The sequence below is a fragment of the Miscanthus floridulus genome, chromosome 3 (genome assembly GCF_019320115.1).
Source record: "Miscanthus floridulus cultivar M001 chromosome 3, ASM1932011v1, whole genome shotgun sequence".
Lineage (NCBI taxonomy): Eukaryota > Viridiplantae > Streptophyta > Magnoliopsida > Poales > Poaceae > Miscanthus > Miscanthus floridulus.
Genome location: NC_089582.1, coordinates 8,799,131 through 8,816,112, shown reverse-complemented (window position 1 = coordinate 8,816,112; position 16,982 = coordinate 8,799,131). Strand labels below are relative to the sequence as shown.

General features: G+C 43.2%; 2 protein-coding genes across 2 annotated transcripts; one reads left to right on the top strand and one right to left on the bottom strand.

Moving 5' to 3' along the window:
* Positions 1 to 561: 561 nt before the first annotated feature.
* Positions 562 to 882, bottom strand: LOC136543104 (uncharacterized). The gene has a single exon (XM_066535657.1). It carries the CDS (start codon positions 880 to 882, stop codon positions 562 to 564), a length of 321 nt encoding a protein of 106 aa, XP_066391754.1.
* A 9,847-nt stretch (positions 883 to 10,729) lies between these two features.
* Positions 10,730 to 14,906, top strand: LOC136544911 (lysine-specific demethylase JMJ18-like). The gene is given in 10 exon segments (XM_066536966.1): positions 10,730 to 10,978; positions 11,562 to 11,639; positions 11,913 to 12,162; positions 12,165 to 12,415; positions 12,500 to 12,721; positions 12,972 to 13,133; positions 13,485 to 13,535; positions 13,538 to 13,846; positions 13,950 to 14,261; positions 14,264 to 14,906. Coding segments are annotated over 10 exon segments (1,836 nt in total). The 5' UTR covers positions 10,730 to 10,855; the 3' UTR covers positions 14,342 to 14,906.
* The last annotated feature ends 2,076 nt before the right edge of the window (positions 14,907 to 16,982 follow it).

Here is a 16,982-nt window from a genome sequence, read left to right as displayed (position 1 = left end):
AAATCTAATATTAATCCTTCCAAACAGGATCCGCGTGGCGACTGTATGCTTCAATATCCAATTATCAGTACCATAGTCTTCAAGGATCTAGATTAAAAGCTTGGAATCATTGGGACCATCAATAGTACATACACACAAATGACCCTGAGCTTGATGCATGGAGTGGTGAAGACCATCCGGCTTATCAATTTTCCTCCATGTGTTTCCCTCCATATCCATAGCAAATATCATAGAGTACCTCCTAGAGTGCCCCATAATGTGCAGACAACTGTTAAGAAACACACTTGGTTGTCTATAAAATATCACATCAGTACGCTCACCTCATTTAGATTCCTTATATATCCATGCTGCAGTTTAAGATGAGTAGATCTCTACACATGCGCACACAGCGTTGACATCCACATATTCAATCACATGGAAGTGCGAGGAGGCTGTTGGGTCGAATGCCAAGCGAGCCTCACCAATAGCATGGCCAACATCATGGGTGCTAGGCGGTAAAATTTTAAACTTCTAGGTCATTGGATTGCAGATAACTTAGCGGTATCCATTAGCCCTAAGGCATTAGCATAGGATGAGACCGTTGCAGCAATCTAAGAGAGCTACATTGTCAATGTTGAAGGGCAAGAATTCCAAGGAGCAGGGGCGTACACCACGGACAACGCTAGTAAAGTTTTGATTGTCGTTCTCACTGTCATTGAAGAAGCTGACCATAGTTTGGGGCAGCTTCTTATGGTTGTTGGGGTCCGAGATGAGGTCTTTCCAGGAGCGACAGACACATTTGCAATAGAACAAGGAGCAGGTGAGGAGGCAGCGGAGGATCTTGAAAACAACATCCTCCATAAGGCTGGCCAGTGCGTTCCTCTTGTTGGGGGCCTCCTCCATTTCGTCAGTGTACAGTACGATGAGAGCTTCCTAAGTAATGAGATCACTGAAGAGAAAAATAATCCAACAAAGATCCATCAGTGAAGTCCACAACTCATACCAAAGTGCAACTATTAACAATTTTCATGGTACGACCTTATGTAAATTTAGAGTAGCACCACATAGATATATATAACTCAAACTAGAGTAGCAGGTAATGGAGCTGTAACCATTACAATATCAGCAGTTAATTGAGCTTCCTCAGTTTTCACAAGTAGAATGTCAGTGAATAAGTGGTAGTGATCATCATTGGCATCAGTAGCAACATGTGCAGCTTAAACATTATTGACCTCAGTGATGTGAATGATGGACACAAAGCATTGATTTGGTTTCAATGCCTTCCTCTTGTTTGGAACCAAATGGATAACTTGGTTGTCAACAAGGAGAAGACACATAAAAGCAAACATATGAGCTGCATCCTAATACATCCAACAGCCATGTAGACATCATTGGCATAGAAATGTGGCCTCAGATATGTTAGAAGTTCAAAAAATATCATAAGGACTTACTGGTAGCACTAGAGCATACAAAACAGAAATATAGAATCAAGCAAGCACTAGACAGAAAAAATAGTTTAAGGCTGAAGCAAAGGGCCTGTATGTTTGCTTAGACAGATAGGTATAATCAAGTAAGCACTTGACAATTAACAGGCCTAGTTGCACATAGGCATTTATAGTAAGAACACTAAACATATGCAGAAAACCAAGACACCAGTAGAAAACCAACCAGTGCCACCTCCTAGTTTTTTCATCAGCATTGACCTAACCAGATCTACAACGCTACAATGTTTCTTGTATATCTCATGTTCAAGCAAGGATCAAAATAGTGAAGCAAATAGGAAAAGGCGAGAAAAGAGACATGTGGATCAGATCTGTCGCCTCTGCCGCGGCACACGACAAACATGGACACCAATGCCGCACGCTCCACCAGGAAGACCCACCGCCTAGCCTCCAAAAGGATGCCTAAGCCACCATAGCACACCGAGGATCCACCACCGTCGCCACCATATCAAGTCCAATGGGCACATATTTGTTTCCACTTGCAAGGGATATATCCAATATATAAGTCAACCTGTCCACACAGAGAACATATACTACTATTAGGACTCCAAAGACATGTCAACACAACCAAGCGTCTAGCGCAATGGTGAAGATGATCTATTCCTTGATCTGGGTATCGGGTTTGACTCCTAGGTCTCATGGTTTTTTTTAGTTTGAATTTATTAAACCCCGGTGGCAACAAGTGACATGCAAGCCGTCAGGTCCCACAGGTTGGATGGAGATGGAGAAAGATCCCACAGGTACACGTGACACATGAGCCGTCGGGTCCCATAGGTACATGTGACACGCAAGCCGTCGGGTCCCACAGGTTGGATGGAGATGGAGAATGGTCCTATAGGTACACGTGACACGTAAGCCATTGGGTCCCATAGGTCAGATGCTGAAGGGTCCTGCAGGTACACGTTGGACAGAGAAAGGATCGAGCAGAGACTTTTATGATGAATTGCAAGTGTCACGGATGAGTAACTGCATGTCTCACAGGTACACGTCGGATGGAGAAAGTACCATGTGGAGATCTATGATGAAGCCGTTCGTTATAGATCGAATATTGTTTGTCATATATGTGTAATTAGTTCAATGACGAAGCCATGTTCGTCGTAGTTTTAAAGGAGATCATCACAGCTGAGTAGCGCGGGTGATCTATGATGAAACCTTGCGCTCTTCTATGACGTTTTTTGTGATGATGCCTGATTTTGTCATAGAAAGGGAGGGTTGCAGGATCATCACCACTAATCTATGACGAAACAGAAATATTCATCATAAAAAACGTTCTTTTATGACAGTTTCAGATTAGTCATTAAGATTTTCATCATAGAAGTGGATATTTCTAGTAGTGTATGGTGCTAGCATTGGCGACCACAGTCATGTGTCATTCCACCATGGGGTGCTTAGTGGTCCCCGTGACATTTCTTGATATCCTGCGGCACAACCCAGAATCTCAATGGAATCTCTTGATCTCCCGCGATGCAACCCACTATCCTCACGGCATCTCATAGTCTCCCTACTCAGCCGATCTAATTTGGCAACAATGACCATTCGGTAGATTCATTGAGGGCTGACTGCCGACTCAACATAAGAGAGGAACCTCTCAGAAAACCCATCGAAGGTTGGCTACCGAGTTGAAATTAGAAGACCACTAGGTGTACTTCATGAAGGTAAACTTGTGACCTTCGAGTCACTCAGTGGGATAAGAAGACTAAAAGAAGACTACAGTTAAACCTCTAACATGAAGCATTCGGGACACTCAGGTGAGCCCGATGAACTGTGACTACAGAAAAATCATTCGAACTTGATGACATGAAGCATCCAGGACACTCGGTGCACTTAGACATAGAAAGAACTTGCATTCATACTTCAACAATGACTAGATCTCCGTCCGATTCTCTGAATCGCACGGAAGCTTAAGGGCTATTGTAACTACATGTGCCCTAGGTATCCTCAACTTAAAGGAAATCATCAATCAGGAAAGGGTGGCCCAATCTGACTACTTGGGAGGCCTAATGGGATGGGTACCTCATCTACCCGATAAACAAGGCATCACAAGATATAAATTGAAACCAACTCTATCTATAAAGATCTAACTAAATTTTCTTGTAAATGACTAGAAAACTTACTTGTAAATCGACCAAGACTCTATATGTAACCCTACCCTAGACTACATAAGTAGGGAAAGGAGCCCATGATTGCAAATCCTAATAGATCCTCAACCCATAGATGTATAATTGAGATCCACTACTTGCGATCGACCCTAGCGCACCATGCACAACTGCACAAGCAATAAACCTCCTCATATTCACGTGAAATTTTTGCATTTTGGTCCCTTTTGAAAACATTTTTTACAAAAAGACCTATACCAAAACGTTTGCTGAAAATAGACCATTTTTAGGCGTCTTAGAACATGACGCCAAGGTATGAGGGTCGGCATCGACTGACACGATGTCGAGGTCTTGCCACGTCACGGACGACCCCGGTCGACGGCGACACGATGGCGCATGGGGTCCCACACGTCGGCGCTGTGTCAGCCAACACCATAGGCCCAACCTCGACACGGTGGGACTACACGCCGAGCTATTGGCACCATCTGGCGCGCGGCCCAGGCGGCCCAACAACGCTTCGTGGCCCAATAGCTCGGCGCGGGGTCACTTAACACCGAGCCACCAGACTTGGCATGGCCCGACTCAACGCCAAGGTCTAGGCTCTTGAAGCCGCGCCATGGCCCCCTTCTTCTTCCTCCCTCCATTCTGAAGATCGGCGCTGGCTCTGCTCTTCGGCTCCCCCCACGCCCCCACGAAACCCTAACTCCCAAAAGCGACCCTAGGTGCCCCGATCTCATCTCCTGAAGCTTCCTCGAGGTAATGGTCCCTCCCCTCCTCCAATCTATCCGCGTAGATGTGCTTGCATTGTCTCTAATCATGTGGAATCATGGGTGTATGGTGTTTTGGTATATGTGTATTTGCATTTGCAAAATGTATGGCTTAGGTTGATTGAGTGCATTGTTGTTTAACTGTTTTATGTGCTGAACATGTTAGGTTAGTTTGGTTTCTAGTTATTTTGGTCATTAGGGTTCTTTGTTTATTGTAGGTGTCATTAGGGTTAGTTATTTGTTGGTCATTAGGGTTAGTATGTATTTTAGTTATTTGTTGGTCATTAGATTTCAATTTTTTATGACTAGAAATGATTATGTTGTTGGGGTTGAAAAAGATGAAATGATATATTTTAGTTTCTACTTATTGGATTGAAACTCGCATGATATATTGATATGTGACACTACTTGTTGTGTGATGGCTGTAGATGGATAAATTAGTGAGGTTGCATCATGGAGGTCATATTGTTAGGACAAGAGATGATAGTTTGGAATTTCTGGACATGTGTGAGGAGTTGTTGATTTTTTCTGAAACACCATCTTTGACCTAGTTAGTGGAGCGAGTAAAGGTTAAGTTAGGCTGGAATGAAGGAGACGTGCATGTTTAGTTTGAAGGTGTCATAGATGTTGGGTCGTCGAAGGGTCCTCGGATCAAGCGGTTGCTCAAAATTACAAGCGAGTCTGAATGGAATGATTACAAGGCAGTTGTATTGGCCTCAGAAGTACGATCTTTGGATTTAGTAGTAAGTAAGGAGTCCGGCTTAGGAAATGATAACTTTGAAGCATGCCCATCTTCCCCTGCTCACATAGGTTATGGTCCTTTGTCTGAAGAAGAAATACTTGTCATACAACTAGGCTACGGTGGAGATGAGGATGAGAATCCGATTGCCGATGGTGAGGGCAATCATGATAGTTATGAAGAGGATGATGGTTATGTAATTGGTGATGTAGAAGAAGGTTTGGACGATGCTAGCGGAGACTTTTCTATTGAGGATGAGCTTAGCGACGAAGATGATCTTAGTGGTGAAGAAGACTTTGGTGATGCTAGGGCTATGAACCGTTTTGACATGGAGATAGCTGGAGATGATGAATCCTTCGTAGAGGAGATAGCTAAAGACTCTGATGACGATCGCCCTATTGGTCGTCTCAATTTTAGGGAAATAGAGATATTGTCTAGGGTCTTGACTTGGAGAGATCCACTAGTTGGTGATTTCGAGGACCTTAGCCATGGTCATAGGGCAGTAGCTGATGGTGGGCCAAGTGATACAACAGTGCCTGATGTTAGCGGTTGCCTCATCATACGGAAGGGCATATTGTTTGCTACCATGGATGAGTTGAAATCATGGTTGCAAGAGTACTCCATTGTACACAACCGACCTTTTAGGGTCATCAATTCATTCAAGGAGAAGAGGTACACTGTTGCTTGTGAAGAACAACAGTGTGGTTGGAGAGTATGTGCTAGGAAGACGAAGGCAGGCAAATGGAAGATTACCTCAGTGAAGCAACCACATGTTTGTGCCACTGCTGAGGCAGAAGAGAACCATCTGCAGCTCAATTCTAGGTTCATTGCAAGGCAGTTATGCCCCATGGTGAAGCATATGCCAACCATTACGGTGTCCGCGTTGGTTGAGATCATCTTCCAACGGTACAATTACTATGTCAAGTATGGAAAAGCATGGAGGGCAAAGCAGCGTACACTGGAAATAATATTTGGAAATTGGGAAGAAGCTTATGAGTGCCTCCCTATAATGTTGAACGCAACGAGGGCTGTAAATCCTGGGATGCACTTTGAGTATTTACCTAAAGAGGGTGAAACAAGGAATGGTAGCCAGGTATTTGGAAGGGCCTTTTGTGCGTTCGGGCAAAGCATCGAAGCATTCAAGCATTGTAGGCCCGTCGTCTCAATTGACGGAACCTTTCTTATAGGGAAATTTGAAGGCACAATGCTTGTTTGTATTGGGATAGATGCAGAAGACCAGCTTGTGCCATTGGCCTTTGCGATTGTTCGGAAGGAGGATGCAGATAGTTGGTGTTGGTTTCTTAGGCTAGTAAGACAAGTGGTAATTGGTCTGGGACATGATGTTTGTGTGATAACCGATAGTACATGAAACTTATAGAGAGTCAAATCTTTTTTCAGTTTAGGAATCAACCATAGTACATGAAACTTAGAGATAGGTAAACTGCAATTTATGAAATAGCGAATGCACAACGAGTACACTCACATCAAAACTAACAATGGCATGTCGCAAACTAAACCTAGCATGCCTTAGGGGATTGAAAGAAACAAGTGATACAGATGTTGTAAAGGTACTACGATTACACACTCACATGAAAACTAACAATGGCATGTTGCAAACTAAACCTAGTATGCCTTAGGAGATTGAAAAGAACAACTCATACAAGCATTCCACATTCGGATTGACTAACAAAGGTTGGTCCTAATAATGCTCCCACATATTGAACTGAGTTGCGCCTTCCCCATAGTTCCTCTAGTTGACGGCGGCGGTGGCGGTGGCGGTGGAGAAGGAGGCCCGTGCTTCTTATGGTACGGGCACTGGCAGTACGGATTATTGCATAGTGCCTCCTCTACATCATTGCTGTTGTCGTCGTTCGACTTGTCCCTGTTACCACTTCCAGGGCCATACTCTAGGTCAAAGATGCGTCCCTGTAGATATGTGATATATTGTTGATGGGGATAGATAGGAGGAGGGTCGACCCATCTAGTGAAGCCACAGTTATCTGGACAGCTTGAATCCTGAAAACCCATCTACCAATAAGTACTACTACAAACCAAATGCAAATCTAAAAAAGGAGAGATTTCAAAGGAAATACAAATCCTCGCGGGCATCTGAAGAAACGACGGCCTCCACCGTCACAGTCGTTGTACATCTGCACAACGCAATCCAAACCGTGGTGGCATTTTGGGCAATCTTCAATGCGCTTGTCGTATGATCTAATAGGTCTCTCACGGGTGAAGTCACTCTTCCTCTTCAAAGGAAATTCCTCTATTGGTTCTTCAAAAGAATCAGGACCCAGAGAACCCTCCCACACAATCGGAGGTCCCTTCCTCTCCCTCCGCCGAAACCCTTTCCACTCGAGGAACCTCCGCTCGACATTTGCTAAAACTAAACCAGAAAATAAGTTGTGTGGATGTGGAGCAAGACATGGAGCACTATATATAGAGATGAAGGCAGGTTCACCATGAATGCTACTTGACAAAAAACTTGTGTGCGTACTCATTTATTGAATCTGCAAAGGCTAGATGCTTCATCTGAAAAGCCTACAACCATGACTAGTCATTTCATCTGAAAAGGCTACACCTGTGTTTTGTCACTTCATCTAAATGTAGTACATCACTCTGATATTAATTCATTGCGTACACGGATACAATAGTAAACGAATCTAGGCTTTTCAGTGAGTTTTCAAATAGACTTTTTATTGACTGCAACAGTACTTGTAGCCCTTTCAGTGACTGCAACAGCACAAGTAGCATTTTTAGTGATACAAACAGTAGCACTATAGTCCTAGAATAGTTAACGAAGTACAGGGCATAAGACCATCTAAAATAAAAGCATAGTACATTACAACATAATAAAAAAAGTCTAGGGAATAAGTTCATCTGAAATAAAAGCAGAGTGCATTACAACATAGTAAAAAAGTCCAGGGCTACACGACATTGCTCGTGAATAAACCAAATACCTACTGAGTGCAACGAGGCCACTTTCTCTTCCTCTGGGCATCGGGATTCTCCTCCATCGCTGCCTTTGCTCGGCGCACACGCACAAGCTTCTTCTCTCTCTCCGCCCTGTACGCAGCAACACGCCTCCTTTCCTCCTCTTCCTTATGCTCCTTTTCTATAGCCTCCTGTCTGCGTCTCTGCTCAAACCTCTCCTTAACCTCCGCATCCCACTCCTTCAGGCCTTCTAGATGCTGCTTGTCCGACTCCTTGATCTCAGTGTCAATCCACTGCTCAAAGTCACACAGTGGTGGAATGGTCTGCAAGAAAAACAAATTGTTACAAAATAAATAAATAAACAATACTTAATATCAAAAGAAAATTAATTAACACACAATAAAAATTCCTCACAATCGATGCACGGCGCTGTTGCTTTGTAGGTTCCCATGTATAATTGGGACACATCCAGTACCTCTGTCTATATGTTTCCTCATCTTCAGAGATGTTTACCTTGCAAGGATCACCACAAAAGCACATGGGTCGAGGAACACCTTCAGAGAGAGGCTTTAGGTTGTAGGGATTTGCCCTCTGACGACCATAGCTACAATTGAAAGAATTTAGTCATATTAACGGAGAACCAAACCTAAACCTAGGGTTTTCTATTTGTTGCACAAATAATGAATAAACATTGGGATTACCTTGGAATACGAGCTTTCCCACGCCTTGGCATCCTAACATTACGTAGAAAAAAAATCAATCCAAAGTACCTTGCAACGAATGTAAAGCTACTAACACTAAATCACCATACCTCCCAAATAAGCTTTTCATTACAAACCCTAAGCAAATTTGAATCCCAACAAACACAAAATTTAACTCAATGATTATAAACCAGAACATATACAACAATAACAACAACCATACATTTGGGTCATTCAATCATTTGAACCACCATACATTGCACGAATGACATGAACATGAACCAAACATATAATGCCAAGTTCAAAAAAAACACAAACAACCGAATCTAAATGGATGAAATGAAAGAGGGGAAAGAGAAATACCTTGGCAAAACGTTCTAGTCATAAAAAATTGAAATCTAATGACCAACAAATAACTAAAATACATACTAACCCTAATAACCAACAAATAACTAACCCTAATGACACCTACAATAAACAAAGAACCCTAATGACCAAAATAACTAGAAACACATGATTCCACATATACCAAAACACCATACACCCATGATTCCATATGATTAGAGACAATGCAAGCACATCACGAGGATAGATTGGAGGAGGGGAGGGACCATTACCTCGAGGAAGCTTCGGGAGACGAGATCTGGGCACCTAGGGTCGCATTTGAGGGTTAGGGTTTCGTGGGGGCGTGAAGGAGACGAAGAGAGAGCAGAGCGCCGACTTTCAGAATGGAGGGAGGAAGAAGAAGGGGGCCGCGGCGTGGCTCCAAGAGCCCAGACCTCGGCGTTGAGTCGGGGCGCGCCGAGTCTGGTGGCTCGGCGTTAAGTGACCCCGCGCCGAGCTATTGGGCCACGAAGCGTTGTTGGGCCGCCTGGGCCGCACGCCGGATGGTGCCAATAGCTCGGCGTGTAGTCCCACCGCGCTGAGGTTGGGCCTGTGGCGTTGGCTGACACAGCGCCGACGTGTGGGACCCCATGCGCCACCGTGTCGCCATCGACCGGGGTCATCCGTGACATGGCAAGACCTCGGCGTCGTGTCAGTCGACGCCGACCCTCATACCTTGGCATCATGTTCTAAGACGCCTAAAAATGGTCTATTTTCAGCAAACGTTTTGGTATAGGTTTTTTTGGAAAAAATGTTTTCAAAAGGGACCAAAATGCAAAAATTTCACCATATTCACTAGGCATGTGTGCTACCGTTTTGATTTTATTTCCAGTGATACATCGATTACTAGTTGGAGGCTAAAGACGATGACAATCTTCGTCTTAGTGCGAAAGGCACCGGCCGATGGTCGTTGGCCCATCTGCCTTGGCAGCCGCTTCGTCGATAACTCTAGAAGATGAGATGTCTTATGAGGAGAATTAAAAGGTAGGCTAAGTTATAGTATGCCAATTTGCTATTTAACAACAGACTAATATTTAGGACCTATTTGGTAGGACTCCTCAAGTGTTTCTTCTAAGGAGCCAGAGCAATTGAGACTCCTGTTTGCCCACTTTTTGTGGCTCCGGCTCTTGGTAAAAAAAATGGCTCTGACTCATCTACTCTTCACTAGAAAACGGCTCCTTCTCCTAAAGTGTTTGGTAGAGCTCCTCCGAAAAAGCTGTTATCAGAGCCTTGCCAAATAGGCCCTTAGTAAGAAAGCAACACATGATTGATCTAAACAAACACAAATAATATAATGAGCGTTTGACTCGGGCTGTTGGTGTCACAAACCGGAGCCGGCCCGATGGTGTCACTAAATGTAGAAGGAATTCCACTGTAGGTCTGGTTTAGATGCGCATGTTACTATCTCAATCCACATGTGTTAAAGTAGATTAGAGTAGAATTAAACTAAATTTCATTCCATTATATTCCAGCATACGTGAATTAAGTTGGATATACGTGCATTTAAATGAGTCCGTAGAATATAAGGGATTAATTCTATGGGCTGGGCTGGGTGGAAAACCAGTAAACCACACAAGGCACGACGGTCCACGGCAACCGCCTTCCGCACGGCTTCCTAGACCGAGTCGGTCGAAGTCGAACACCGCACCGGCCGAGCGCATGCAGTTGATGTGCATCGTCCTTATTACCTCCGATCCGATCCCTCCCGTGATACCAAGCACAAGGTCTTGTTTTTCGTCACCAAATCTTGCCCATGCTTTCCACATCCGCCGAGGCCGGCCCTACGCGGCACGGCGAGAAGAAGAAGCGCATGCGCTGCGGCGGCGGCGGCGCGGTGGCCTCGCCGGAGCCCAGCGCCATGGCCGTGGCCTCGCAGGTACGGGTCGGTCGCCCGCCAGATATGCGCGTAGATCCATCTGCAATTGTTTGTACCCATGCATTAATTCTTGCTTCGTTTCCTTCCTTGTTTATGTATGCTCAAGAAGTGTTCGTTATATTGCCTCATGAGCGACCGCACGTGTATCTATCGATCAGGATGGAATTTTTTTCGTGTGGTTATATTATTAGAGGATTGGCTAGTATTTATATCATCATGTGCTGACAGATACAAATTTTGATGCTGCATGTGCTGTTTGCTGTCGTGCTCATGCATGCATTCATGTGAAAAAGAAATCGTTTGGGTACTGAATCCTGAGTAAATTGGATGGCACTGTTAGGTGATTGGTCAATCCATGTTGATTTGCCAATGGGGATGTACAGTTTGATGTAGGTTCTTCTTTAGGGGGGTGAGATTAGGATGGGAGGACTTTCAGGCAGATCAGATAATAATGTGACCTTAATTAAGGGATGAAACAATTTGCGTGTTTGTAAATGCTATAATTTGAATCAGTTGATACAGATATTTGTGTGATTATTATATGCATCTAACCTATCTACTTTCCTTCGTTTTTCGTGGGTAGACATGTGGAAAGTGGCGTCCAGATGAATCACAGAGACCTGAAATTGATAATGCTCCCATTTTCACTCCAACTGAAGAGGTTTGTCTCTGTGGATTACTTGTCTCTGCCCAAAATTTTGCAATGTGTTATGCTTGATAAGATAGCACTCCTTTTTTCTTTCTATTGATGTTTTAGATTTGTGTAATCAAATCAAACTTTTAAAAGTTTGTCCACCAGTATGTTAAAAACTATCAGAAAGGTTAGTTAAGTTGGACATGCGAAAACTAGATAACTTGATGTTTCTTGCAAGAACTGTCATGGATTTGTTAATTTAACATTATAGTTTCATTTGAATAATATTTTTTCTGACAGGAATTTAAGGATCCAATTGGGTACATTGCTAGCATTCGTCCACAGGCAGAAAGATATGGAATTTGTCGTATTATCCCACCATCTTCTTGGAAACCTCCGTGTCCTCTGAAGGAGAAGAGTTTCTGGGAAACTACAGAGTTCAATACTCGAGTTCAACAAGTTGACAAGCTTCAAAACAGGGAGCCCACAAAGAAAACAACACAATCTCGAGTTCAGAGGAAAAGAAAGAGAAGAAAGAGACTGAGGTTTGGGATACACACAGGCGTCCTAGTTCGAGTGAGGACTCCGAAGAGAAATTTGGCTTTCAATCTGGGTCTGATTTCACGTTAGCGGAGTTTCAGAAATACGCTGATGGGTTCAAGCAGGAATATTTTGGAATGAAAGGGAGTGATGAAATTTCCATTTCGGATATTAGAAACCACATAAAAATATGGGAACCATCAGTGGAGGAAATTGAGGGCGAATATTGGCGGATAGTCGTAGGGTCAACTGATGAAGTTGAGGTATGTCTGTAGATTATAAGCAGGTTATGTTCTTATGTATTGTATCAAATTATTACTTATATATGTCAAACTTCCTGTGCCTAGGTGGATTATGGTGCTGATTTGGACACTGCAACGTTTGGTAGTGGTTTTGTTGAAGTATCTTCTTCGGATGGAAATAAGCAAGATCCATATGGTTTGTCTGGTTGGAACTTGAATTTTCTGCCACGGCTGCCAGGCTCTGTTACCTCGTTTGAAGGCGAGGATATACCTGGTGTTGTAGTTCCATGGCTTTATGTAGGAATGTGCTTCTCTTCATTTTGCTGGGTAAGATTCTTAGCTAATCTGTTTCCACATTTCTCTCATGAAATGTGGATCCCTTACTCAGTAAAGAGATTCTATATATTAGGGTTGACTTTGCAAAAAATAATTGTCTAGTGTGGGCGCTGTTCAGTATTCGGTTTGGAGTAGATTGATATATGGTGGTTGGAACAAAAGTACATATAATTAAGCGACTTATGACAATTTTGTTCATGGAGCGCATTCTAATTTATCTTTTTATATGACTTTGCTGCAGCATGTTGAAGACCATTTTCTTTATTCTCTGAATTACATGCATTTTGGTGAACCAAAAGTTTGGTATGGTGTTCCCAGTGGTGAAGCAGTAAAGCTGGAAGAATCTATGAGAAAAAACTTACCCAAACTGTTTGAAGAACAGCCTGATCTACTTCATGAGCTGGTAACAACTTTTTTTCTGTTATGTGCCTGGTAGAGTCGCTATATATGTAGTAGTGACCTATTGCCAAAGTTCATCTGTATTTTGTTCTGACCACATAACATAGTTGAATAATGCCACTAAAGCTATTAAGCATAAATAGAAAGCAACTTGGTTTTATTACCTGGTATTGGTCATATAATATTTAGGATCTATTGACAAATCAGCTGTCAGAGATGTTTTGTTGGTTGTCAATTCCTGTAACAATGTTTTTCAATTATGTATCTGAGAAAGAATATATACCTCTTCCATGCAAGAGAACATATGTATATATCTCATTCTCATCCATTTTCATTCTGTTTTTTCTTGGAGCAGGTTACACAGTTATCTCCATCTGTTCTAAAATCAGAAGGAGTTTCTGTTTACCCGAGCTGTTCAGAAGTCAGGGCGAGTTCGTTCTGACACTACCGAGAGCATACCATTCTGGATTCAACTGTGGTTTCAACTGTGCGGAGGCTGTAAACGTCGCTCCTGTGGATTGGCTGCCTCATGGACAGTGTGCTGTTGAGCTCTATAGAGAGCAGCGTCGCAAGACATCAATATCACATGACAAGTTATTACTCAAGGCTGCAAAAGAAGCTGCCAGACAACTTTGGATGAATCACAAAAGTGGTAAGGGAGAATACAGATGGCTGAACACCTGTGGAAAGGATGGAGTCCTGACAAGTGCTATTAAGGTAATAACTCGATCACTAACATTGGAACTTACTATCTGTCTCTTAGTGAATTACTTATAACATACTCATATTTTTTATTTTTCTATTTATTTATTTATTTCAGACAAGAGTTAAAATGGAGGGTGCTGCATGGGAGGTGAATGCTCCTCTGAAAAGTAAGAAGATGGACAAGGACTACGATTCCACTGACCGGGAGTGCTTTTCATGCTCCTATGATCTGCACTTGTCTGCTGTCAGTTGCCAGTGCAGACCTAACCGATTTGCTTGCTCAAACCATATAAACCTTCTTTGTTCATGCGGAATGGACAGGAAAACCGCATTCTTTCGATATAGCATGGAGGAGCTTAATACTCTTGTAGCAGCTCTGGAGGGTGATCCGGCTGCAGTTTGTTGGTGGGGACAGGATAACAGGACCATGTAGGCTTAGTTTGCCCATCTGGTTGGTTCTGTGCAGGTGCTGCACAGGAAGATGGGCTCATGTCAAAGCACAGATGACAAAATTTTCAGGATCAGCGTCAGGGATCGATTGCCAATTTCTTGCTTCTGGATTTGGTGACCATGCATGACCTTGAAAAAATCCACAATGCAGTCAGTTCCAGAATAAAAGAAGAGCATGGCAAAGGATAGGAGGACAAAACCGCGTTGGCCTGCTGTTCGCTGCCGTAGCCGGAGGAGATACATGCTACACGAAAGCACACACTACATCGGCGGGCGTTCACACCAGCGCACGATGCATCATCAACCTCATGGTCAGAAGTTACTGGCTGCTGCTGCACTGCAATGACGGTGGCTCATGATCAACATAAGTCTGAACACCGTGCCACTAACGTACCGTCGCAAGTCTGAAGTGCTCGGAAGAATGAACTGAACGGTATTACTAGAGATTCAGGTTCTTGCCAATTTGTGACCCATGCATGGACCATAGGCAATTAAATACTGATTTTTGCCAGCAAAAAGATTTATTATTGCACATTCGATTGACCATCGATCTGATCAACAACAACAATGATGTACCTCTTACACATTATTTTTGTGTGTGACTATTGTCTATGAATAAAGATTGTGGACGTTTGCAGGTTGATTGATCCATTGGTCAAGAAAGTTGATATATAGCTACAAAGCCGCTACTGGTTGACTTCACTCAAACGTACATGTAACCTGTTTTGTTTTAATTTGGTCGAGATTAAGAATTTTTTATCCACTTTTGGGCCTTATGGCCCATTACAAACTATGGGCAGCCCATCACATGCACATGCTGACCAGCCCAACTCATGTCACATTTTTATGCTGAAATCCCAGCGTCCATAAGCCCATCTTAGAACCCAAGTTACGACAATATTTATCTCAAGGCAACAATAGTTACAGACTTTGCTCTAACGTCTGGACGCTGCACGCACAGACATGGAGCGAGCGCTTAGCGCGTCGGGCTCGTCAGTGAGCCCACCAACAATGGGCCCGTGCCACCCCGGACGTCGCCCACGCCGTTCCAAACGTCGTCCGCGCCGCCAGCCGTTTTTCACGTGCATCCCATGTGCAACACCTGATCTATTTTTGAAACGTCCAGATGCAACAGGTGTAACATTCAAAAAAGACAGATGAAACATTTAAAACAAACGTACGAAACACTTGCGAAAACGCTCGAAAAAACATTTGAAAACCATTGCAAACATATGCAACATCTAGATGAATCACTTGCAAACATACATACGAAAGACCTAAAACATATGCTTGCAACATGCATGTATATGCAACACCCAGATCTACTTTTACAACATCCAGATAAAACACTTGCAACATTAGTCTGGAACAGATTGGGGCATACACGTGAAACATACTTGTATAGCCATTACAACATGTGCAGCATCCCGATTTACTTTTGCAACATCGATATACAACATTGCAACATACCTCTGAAACATCCAAAACACTTAAAACATACTCTTGCAACATGCACTTTCAGCGCAATATCACCTTGCTGCTTGGACGAATGGAGGCTCATCGTTGCGGAGCTCGACGTCGGCGTGGAAGCCGGCGATGACGCATGGACCTCGCCGGTGCCCCAGCGGAGGCATTGCGCTAGGTGAGCACCTGCGTGAGGCCGCGAGAGCAGCGCTGGGCGAGCACCTGTGAGAGGAGCAACTGGCGAACACAGCGGCCTGCTCGGGCAAGCACCCCCTACAGCACCCATGGTGAGCGGCCAGTAGCCGACGGCCACCCCTGCCTGGCGAGCACCCATGGCTAGCGAGCACGAGCATCACCTGCTGCGTGGCGAGCACCCCCTGGCTGGCAATGTAACATCCTAGATGTTAAAAAGCAATTAAAACATTGATCATATTCATCATTATGCATAATCATCAAGCATTGTATCAAACATGCTTTGGATGCATCAATCATAATGCATTTTGGTTCATATGTAAAGTATATATGTGTGTTTGAAATGCTATCAATAATATCAACTAAGGAACTTTGTGAATTTATATATGTGAAATTCCTTAAACAAATAAAATTTTGCTAAAATAAACTTTGTTGTTCAAAATGTGCTATGTGAAATAGAAGCAAAGTGGTGAAATGTTTTCAAGTCAAACATGTTTAAATTTGAGCTCAAATAGTTGAATTCAATACTGAATTCCATATCTAGCCAATTTTGCTTGTCCCTGAGAATCAGTTTTGGAGTTCAATTTTTGGGAATTTATAAAAGGAATTTTCACAAATAAAAGTTGGGCAACTTTTGCTTCATTGATTGGTAGTATGTTTGAACTTTGATAATGTGTAATTGGTTGTGATGTTTGATTAATGATTGTTCACTAATTAAATCCCAAAGTTTGCTAATTAAAACTGATTTTGGAAAATCCTGAAATTGAATGCAGTTCACAGTTTCATGTTCATGTTTTTAAAATTCAAAAACTTCAAAACCAGTTAGTTTTAGATGTAGGTCCTTGAAGTAAAGATGAAGATCAGAGAGGGATGAACAACTTTGTTTAAAGGAGTGGATCACTGTTGCTTAGCATAATCTAGAGAAAAAGAGAAGGGAAGAGGAGGGTTCAGTCAGCTACAGTAGAATCGGCAGCAGCTCGTCTACCTCCCTCATCGCCGTGCACCGTTTGGCCAACTTCGCGTCGCCTCTCGCGTTTGGACG